This window comes from Astatotilapia calliptera, chromosome 3 (assembly GCF_900246225.1).
Source record: "Astatotilapia calliptera chromosome 3, fAstCal1.2, whole genome shotgun sequence".
In the NCBI taxonomy this organism is placed as follows: domain Eukaryota; kingdom Metazoa; phylum Chordata; class Actinopteri; order Cichliformes; family Cichlidae; genus Astatotilapia; species Astatotilapia calliptera.
The window spans coordinates 48,434,920-48,444,921 of NC_039304.1; the positions used below are offsets into that span (position 1 = coordinate 48,434,920).

The 10,002-nt window shown below is 39.3% G+C and overlaps 1 protein-coding gene across 1 annotated transcript in view; it reads left to right on the top strand.

Annotated features, from left to right (window-relative positions):
- The first annotated feature begins 8,392 nt into the window (after positions 1-8,392).
- The window catches only part of LOC113015296 (uncharacterized), a 6,213-nt gene continuing 4,603 nt past the window's right edge, over positions 8,393-10,002 (top strand). The window contains exons 1-3 of the mRNA XM_026157258.1: positions 8,393-8,455; positions 8,541-8,606; positions 8,703-8,975. Coding sequence (XP_026013043.1) covers positions 8,449-8,455; positions 8,541-8,606; positions 8,703-8,975 — 346 coding nt within the window. The 5' untranslated portion in view covers positions 8,393-8,448. The remainder of the gene's footprint in view (positions 8,456-8,540; positions 8,607-8,702; positions 8,976-10,002) is intronic.

Below are 10,002 nucleotides of genomic sequence, written 5' to 3' on the forward strand. Positions count from 1 at the left end.
TGTGTGCTGCAAAAAAATTCAAATACACACAGTTGTAAGACATTGTCTTTCACACTGGAAATGAAATTATGGTGAGAAAAGTTGAGGATATCTTACTGTTGGCTCACTTTTTAATCAGCAAGTTCAAAGTTAAGTCCTTAAATCAAATAACCTGTCCTACACCTGCTCGATCTGTCTTATCTACCTCGCAGTCTATTAAAATCTACTCTGTGCAGCAGAGCTGTAAAAACAAACCACACCTGTTGTCTGATATAAAATGTTGTTCAGGGACAGACTTCAGGCATGTACACTGTGTTCTGAACTACATACGTAGAGTGTCACATATGAGTTAAGAATACATTACTCATTAATGATCAAGTTTACACTAAAGAGAAATCTTACTGTAGTGTTTTAAACCAAGTTAATAGTTGAACTAAAATCATAAATATATATGTGTTTTTTTTTCTTTATTCCTTGTTCTTAGCTCCTTCTATAATGGGTTACATATAAATAAAAAGCTGTACTTTGACCCAGTTGCCAGGTAGCTGATTACCGCAATTATAAAGCACCTGTGAGGCAGTGATATGAGCTGCTTTATTGGACTCTGCCCTCATATAACCAGAAAACATGACCGTGTTTACTGGTCAGATGGGGGCACTATGGCACCTGTTATTCATGCTCACACTATCATATAATACTTAATCTCATGTGAAGTTTCACTCCTAGCTCTTTTTCCCTTTTTGTCTCTGATTTATTATCTGTGAATAAAACACTGAATCCGCATGTGTCTCTTGTGACATTTTTAGATTCCTGTAAATAACTACAGCACCAATTTTTCCTATTGTGGAAATGCTGCTGTTGTGCTAAGGAACAGCAACTGTAAAAATGTGTCAAAATTCCTAAAACACTGGAATCGAGGCGCTCTCATATGGTCTCAAAATAGTTGTGTTGTTTAATCAGGCAATAGGTAAATGATTGAAATCTGTAAAATAATTGTGTATTGGGGCAACATGTAGCAGGGAATCTTTGCTATATACTGTAAGTAAGCACAAAAGTATAAAAATATAAAGTACAAGTTAGGAATGAAGGTCCAGAAAGAGGACGCTCTGTTTGAAGTCATCAGCCAGCTGTTTGTTTCTTCTCTGTGAAGTCTGCACATTCTCACTGTCTCTGTGGAGGTTCTCACTTCCTCCAAAGTTGCAAACTTTAGTCCAATCAGAATCAATTGCTTATGGAACTTAATTGTGCCATATGATGATTATACTCTGATAGTCCATCACAGCTGAATGAAATCAATTGATGGGAATTAGCCTAAGAAAAATGTTACACTTTTTTTGTTGTTGTCTTTTTGACCCCCAGTCTGTTCTATACTTATTGTTGAGAAATCCCGCTATAACCTCTTCGATGCTCATCTTCTGTTTAAAGGAAAAGTCTAACCCTCTACAATGGAGGCAACATTTAGTGATATTTATTTATTATTTGTTAGCTTTGCACAAAAATAGCTGGTTACTTTGAGTAAATTTCAGAGTCTGTATTTTTTCACTTTTGTTTCACTTTTTGTGTAAAGAAATTGAATCAGTAGTTGAAAAAAGTTGAATCAGTAGTCCAACTTTTAGTTGTCCAACTTTTAGTCCAACTGAGTATTTTTTAACACTAGTGTCTGTATTTCTACAGAATGTCTATAGGCTACTTTTGTCAACTCTGGTGTCGTCATTAGGATGAAGATTTGTGTCAGTGGATTGTACTCTTGAGGTTTATATTGTTAAATGGTAATTTTCTGAGGGTGTATTTCAGGTTCTGTTATGTAGAAAAACAAAACTAATATAACCCATAGTGTAATGGATTGCTCACTCCAGATAATAAATAATGTAACACATTACATTAAAGTATAATTTGAATTACAGCATGAGCCCACACTGATTAAAGCCACAATCAATAAATCTGCTTATATGACATAAAACACAATGATGAGGTAAAAACACTTTTACAGTTAGCCTTGTTTATCATGCTGGGGTTTAATTTTTAAAGCAATATGTTTCTTTTATTTATGAACAAACCTATTGTCTTTGTTAGTGAAGTGTGTTGTCATCACCTAAAGTGCAGTTTCCACCCAGGAAAAGCTTGACTATATAATGTAATTTTATCAGTGGCAATATTTTAACTAAAACAGAGACTATGGTGACATTATGGTAAAGTAGTGTGTTAATCTAATAATGGTAAAGGGAAAAATATTTCTGCTTCATTCCTTTAATATCAAACAATAATTCCCTCTACTTACACTTGGTAAATGCCCTTATGATGTTAAGCACATAATGGCTGTGTGGCAATGTTCAGTATTATTCCAGGTAGTTTTAATGTGAAACCTTGTTTTTTTTAAAGGAATTATTTAGCTTGTAGTTAAAAGCTTTAATTATTGAATAAAAGACCACAGACTGGAACATGTTTAAGCAGGCTGCCACCTATAACAACACCACTGACCTCCAGGAGTACGCAGAGACTGTTACTGCCTACATCAACAAGTGTATTGAGGATGTAACAGTCACGAAAACCATAACTGTCCGGGCAAATGAAAAACCATGGATGACAGGAGAGGTCTACAGGCTGCTGAAAGCTCGGAATGTTGCCTTCAGAGATGGAGACGAGGCGAGCCTGAGGACAGCTAGGGCCAACCTTTCCCGTGGCATCAGAGAGGCTAAGAGACAGTACTCCAGGAAAATATCCCATCACTTCAAAGACAGCAGAGACTCACGGAGCCTGTGGTGGGGCATTCAGACCATCACAGATTACAAGCCCCCACCACAGACCTGTGATAGCACTATCCCCCTGCTGAACGAACTGAATACTTTCTTTGCTCGCTTTGAAGTCCAAAACAGCACCACTGCACAGAAGACCCCACCCCCTCCTGGTGACCAGGTGATGACTCTGTCCCTGGACAGCGTGAGGAGATCCCTCAGCAGGATCAATGCACGAAAAGCTCCGGGTCCTGACAACATTCCTGGTCGTGTACTGAGAGACTGTGCAGTGGAACTCACTGATGTCTTCACAGACATCTTCAACATATCGCTCATCCAGGCTGTCGTCCCCACATGTTTTAAAGCCACCACAATCATTCCGGTTCCAAAAAAGTCATCTCCCTCCTGCTTTAATGACTTCCGTCCTGTCGCACTTACTCCCATCCTGATGAAGTGCTTCGAACGACTAGTCATGAAACACATCAAGACTGTCCTGCCCCCCTCCCTGGATCCCTTCCAATTTGCGTATCGGCCCAACCGCTCAACCGATGATGCCATCTCCACTGCACTCCACTCAGCACTCACACACCTGGACAAAAAAGACTCATATGTTCGAATGCTGTTCATAGATTTCAGTTCAGCATTCAACACTATAATCCCCCAACAGCTCACTCAAAAACTGGTCCAGCTGGGGCTCAACACCTCACTGTGCAACTGGCTGTTGGATTTCCTCACCGGAAGACCTCAAGCAGTACGGGTCGGCAGTAATACATCCAGCACCATCATTTTAAGCACAGGGGCCCCGCAGGGATGTGTGGTGAGCCCCCTCCTCTTCACTCTGCTGACCCATGACTGCACTCCATCATACAGCTCCAACCTCCTCATCAAGTTTGCGGACGACACAACGGTGGTGGGTCTCATTAGCAACAGGGATGAGACCGACTACAGAAGTGAGGTGAGACGCCTGGCCACGTGGTGTGCTGACAACAATCTCTCTCTGAATGTGGAGAAGACGAAGGAGATTGTTGTGGACTTCAGGAGAATGCACACCCAACATGCTCCTCTGACCATTGACGGAGCGTCTGTGGAGAGAGTGAGCAGCACCAAGTTCTTGGGTGTGCACATCACAGAGGATCTCTCCTGGACGTACAACACCACAGCACTGGCCAAGAAATCACAGCAGTGTCTCTTCTTTCTCCGCAAACTAAGAAGAGCAGGAGCACCAGCCCCCATCATGTACACTTTCTACAGAGGCACCATCGAGAGCATCCTGTCGAGCTGCATCACTGTGTGGTTTGGAGCCTGCAATGCGTCCTGTCATAGAACCCTCCAACGCATAGTGAGAGCTGCAGAGAGGATCATTGGTGTCTCTCTCCCCTCCCTCCAGGACATTTACAGCACCCGTCTCACTAAAAAAGCCCTTTGCATAGTGGCTGATCCCACGCACCCAATGCAAAGCTTCTTCAAGCTGCTGCCGTCAGGGAGGAGACTGCGGAGTCTCCAGGCCAGGACCAGCAGACTGAAGGACAGCTTCATCCATCAGGCTGTCAGGAAGCTTAACTCCCTCCCGATTCTGCCCCCTCTCCCCTCTTCTCCTCCACAGTCTCACTGAACTCTGTCTCACACACACACACACACACACACACACACTCTCTCTCTCTGACTCACTCACTGGCCTGCACCAGTTACCAGTCACTTTGTGGAGCATTGGGCTGCCATTACCTCATAAGACTTTGTTGTTATACTATCTCTTACCGTATATTACTAAGTCTCCATTTGCACTATTTGGCTATTTGCACTACTCTGCTTGGTTTACACTCAATGTCATTTACCCTCACCTGGATATTGTATATTGTATATTGCATAGCTTTCTTGCTAATTTGTATTGTATTTATTTATTTAAATTTTTACTTTTTAATTATTTTACTTGTATTTTTTAATCACTCTCTTATATTTAAATGTTCATTTGCTATTTCATCTAGGGTTTGAGAGAAACAAAATTTCTATTCTCTGTATGTCCTGTACATGTGGCAGAATTGACAAATAAAGTTGACTTTGACTTTGACTTTGAAAAGACTTAAAGGAGAATGAACATGTTTCATTTAATTGCTGGGAAAATCAAGGTAATACTGTTCCGATATCAAAAGCTAGTTTAAACTAAAATGTTATCTTAGATTTCTTAGATCTTAAATATCTAGTTGTAACTCACTGGTGTCACCTTAAAATCAGTATAGTCCGTAATAGGAAATGATGTCATAAGTAAACAGGTAGTTAGTCAGTGAATTGAGGAGAACGATTTTCAGGTGCAGCTACAACTCACTTATCTCCTAACAGACGCCAACACTTTCAATATGAGTCTTTATCTTTTGTTTGTGAGAGCCCTGATGGTTCTACTCAACAGAGAGGAGTCAGAACCACTGAGGAGAAGCATTTTAGTCCAGTATGTAATATTAAAAGAACTTTCTCTTCATGCACAATTTCTCAACAGTGCAATATCTAGCAGACAGTGCAGAGTACTGGTGTGAGGATAAAGTGGGTCATAGAATCAACAGTGGCAATATTACCATAACTGGTAAGTTCATCATATTTGTGAAATTAGTACATAGTTGTTGTTTTTTTAAAATTATGTGATATTTCTCATCCACTTTCTCTTGTATCGTACAGAATGTATTTGTCAGTTAGCCTTTTTGTTTTATTACTATGTATATATTTGTATTGTAAAAAGGTAATGTAAAAATATTGTATTTAAGCAGCATCAATTCAAGTTAATGTATCACAAGATCTTTTATTATTATTTATTATTCTATTATTATCTTTTAGGGAAGGGATTGTAACATTTAGTCCTTTTCCTGAATCAGTGTTGGTATAGTTTGTATAATAAATGTGCTCGTTGATAAATTAGATATTGATCTGAAAATTGTTTCACACACATCAATATAAATCACTCTTGGGGCTCCCTGGTGGTCACCAGTGATGGGAATAATGGCGTTACAAGTAACGGCGTTACTAACGGCGTTACTTTTTTCAGTAACGAGTAATCTAACTAATTACTATTTCTATCGTTACAACACCATTACAGTTACCAACAAGAAAATGCAGTGCGGTCGTGTTACTATTTTTCAACAAACAGATGCTTGAAGCTGTGTTCAACTTACTGCATCTTATATCAGTTGCACAAAAGTAGCTGTCTATGTAAGTAATCTGGGCGCTACAGCTTTAAGCAGCTGTGCGCGCTCCCCCGGGCGGCAATCACTTTTTGGCACAACACCTGGAGCTAAGGGGGCAAAACAGTCGCAGGAGTGCTGCTGTTTGACTGAGGAAGAATAAAGTAGTCGTGGTAAGCCAGTCACGAATGGTGTGTCTTTGGGCTAGTGCTCCCTCTCCTTGAGCCGCTACTATATTTTCCTTTGAAAGTAGAAAAGCTCTCTAGCTTTGATTGACAGAGAGCAGAACAAACCAGATGACTCAATGATGAGTTTAACCAAACACCTCCAAACTTTAAGGATTATTTCTGAGGACCAAACTGATTCTGCCTCCAAAACAGCTGAAAAGTCGCGTTAACTGATGATTGTCACAGTTCAACACAGACAGGTGCAAACTCAGTTTAATCTCAGTAAATTCAACAAATTGCTTCATCACAGCTGAGCTTCTGAGTTTGTATTAAGCAGTCATTTTCAGAGGAGAAACCGAAACAATTCATGTGAGTCGACTCCACCCACTCAGCAGCAGTCTGTGGGTATGTGGCTGTCTTCACAGAAAGAAAATCTGAGAAACCTGCTGCTGCAGTCAGCTCTGTGTTTTATCTCTATTTGGCAAATTCATTAAAGAAAAGCATAAAGGCTCAGCTAAGGCTGGAGGTGACACTCACCAAGAACAGAAATCCGCTTAGACTATGAGCTTTTATTTTAAAATTAACCTACAGTAGCAGTGTTCTTTATAAACATAAACATAAACACAGCTTTTCTCACACTTTGCTGCTACATTTGGAGCTTTGAGGGAGCTTTTAATGACTGACAGACATTTATCATCTTGTATGTGCTAACGGTTTGACAGAGAAACAACAGTCTGACATTATTCAGAGTTTATTCAGTAACATGTAGAAAAAAATCCCTTTGTTTTTTAACACAGTTTTGGTGTTTTGGTATAAGGTTCTTGTTTGTTTGTTCTCTGACTCAAAAACAAAACAAAAAACAAAACAAACAAATAAAAGAGTATCTTACCACAGATAAAGACCCCAGGTTCCAACACAGTGATCCAAACTGTCGCTTTCAAACTGAAATGAGTTGCTGGAGGCCAACCAGGAAACAAAAACTGAGACAAGTATTACTGACTCACAGCAAACTGGACACTCCGGTCGGATCAGTTTCTAACGTTCACTGCTGCACATTCTTTGGTGTTTGTCAGATAAACACTGAACATGACAAACACAGGGACGGTTGACCTTGATTGCATACTGCATCAGATCAATACAAATCATGTATAAACCAAAGAGGAGCTCAAAATGGTTTCAGCAGTTTCTTTCACCCACTTCCAATGATATCAGTCCATTCAATGGGCCATTAGGGGCCATCTCTACCTGCCGAAGCAGGTGATTATAAAATACTACAGTATGCTCCCGTGAGGCAGTGATATGAGCTGCTTTATTGGACTCTGACCTCATATAACTGAAAAACATGATTGTGTTTACTGGTCAGAAGGGGGCACCATGGCACCTGTTATTCATGCTCACACTATCATATAATACTTAATCTTATGTAAAGTTTCACTCCTAGCTCTTTTTCCCCTTTTTGTCTCTGCTTTGTTGTCAATGATGGCCTCTGCTGCCTTTTTGCCCTCAGTCTAACATATCTGTATTTATTATTGTAACACACTTGCAGCAGTCTTCATAAAACTTACTCAATAAAGTCTGCTCAACACAAGAAGTAAAGTGACCTGCACAGGAAGAGGAAGACATGAGCTACATATGTAGATTTAATGTTGCTTGATACTCTCAGTGAGAAAGCCAGAATGGAAGTCATCGCACTCTGTAGTAAACTCTGTGAGTACAGCGTTTGTCTCTTTGCCTCATGTAATTTGCTTGAATATAGAATCTTTTTTATATTTTATGCAGTAGTCTGTTCCTGTTCTACCCCAACATGTTTCATTTTAAAGAAAATATTAGTTGTGCAAATAATGAAAATGTAACATTTACTAACACCTCATTTGCAAATTATGTGTTACTTTTTAGCACTTGTAATGTTAAATATATTTGTGCAAGTAATGAACTGTCATATGATGATATCAGTTAGATTATAATGGAGATGTAAATGTCGACCTCTTGCATATCCAATAAGTCACAAAAAGATGAGCAAACATACCTTCATGCTGACTGCAGATAAATTCAAATTTAAATTGTAAATGTTGGTGTGAAAACAAAACTGTCCGTTGGGACTGTTTCTGCAGGGTTGTTGCTGCTGATGGCACATGTGCAGAAAGGTTATTCTAAGATCTCTTGTAAGTAGTATTTGTCCTTTTATATTCATATCATGTTTTCCAACCCCTCTGTCTAAATCCTTGTTTTCCACCACTCACCATGAATTAGCATGGGAATTATTTCTTGAATCTCTGGGAACTCAGTCGTTGTTTTATTGCATCCTTCTTTCTCAGATTCACCTTTTTCCATCATTCCATCCAGACTGCAGCTCTTTGAATATGAGTCAGTCTCTTTTACCTGTGAAGGATTTAACATTTCAGCAGGATGGAAAGTGAGAAACACTCTGCAAATCTTTTCAAAATGTTCCAATAGCACCGTGACAAGGACTTGTGGGATCAATTATGCCCTTGCTTCAGATAGTGGAGAATACTGGTGTGAGAGTGGAGCAGAGAGAAGCAACACTGTCAATATCACTGTTTCAGGTTTGTTATTATCAGAATTAAAATCTGAAATGTGAAGGTTATAATGACTAAACCATTGCACATTTGTAACATTTATAAATTTCTTTGCATTTTCAGCTGGTGCTGTGATACTGGAGAGTCCTGTTTGTCCTGTAGTGGAGGGAGATGCTGTTACTCTGCACTGTAGAAAGAAGGCAGACAAACAAGACTCAACCTTCACAGCTGATTTCTACAAAGATAGCTTCCTCATGGGTACCAGCTATGATGGAAAGTTAGAAATCCAAAATGTTTCAAACTCTCATGAAGGATTTTATAAATGCAAAATACATGGAGTTGGGGAATCACCAGAGAGCTGGCTGGCTATCAGAAGGAAATCCAATGCAGAGGATGGTATGCAACATTTTTTTTGTTTTTGTTATAGTAATCCTGAGTCAGTAAATCCCAGCAATACTGACTAGCATAGACTTAAATTTTAAGAAAAAATAGCCAGATAGTTGATTCCTGAACTTTGGAATTGAAACTAATTACATATGTCATTTATTAATTATTAATGCACACCCTTGCCTACATGAAAATACATGCAGGCAGAGCAGGACTTTATTTTGACCAAGACACCATGCTGCCAATCACAGGCAAAGACAACTCTTGAAAGGAAGTGGGGCAGAAATTCCATATAAAGACAGCAAGTTTAGTGGTACAGGCCAGGTACATAGAGAGTTGGGGGGGGGGGGGGCTGATTTAAATGCAAGCATGTCAGGGAAATTTAAGAAACTAACAAAAACATAAAATGAGGAGCATCTGGCTGCAAAGCTGAGTGCACTGAGCTGAATAAAGTAATTTTTTTGTTTTGTTTTTTTCAGTCATTTTCCATTGTGGAGGACAAAATGTTTCAAACTTTTCCAGGCCTTAAACCTCGTGTGTTCTCCCTAGTAGTAGTAAATGTTCAAAAATGAGGCATTTATGAAAATACTTTAAAAAATTGCTTCCTTGAAAAAGCCTAAATTTACAGTTTAATATGGAATATTATGTAAAATAAACTATATAAAAAGTATCTTTGAATGGCAGCAATGCAGGGATGTCTGCATGTAGAACAGAGCCATGGCTCAGTACCTGAGTGTCTAAATGAGTCTCACAGGCCCAAATGTGCAGTTGAAGCCATTTATATATTACATATTTCCTTATTGTGTAGAAAAAACAGTTATGTAACTTCTTTACCCCGACAGAAAGGGGAGTTTCACTGGTGTGGCCCAGTTAAGTAAAAAGTGGGGTATATGTGGAGCGCAAAGTAAGATGAGTGTGAAACCCCTGATGTATAGCCTTAAAATCAATATTTGGCAGTAGAGTTTCTCTGTTTGAAAGGATTATATCTCTTCTAGAAAAATGTGATGGCAGAAGAAGTAGCCAGAAATGTACTGCA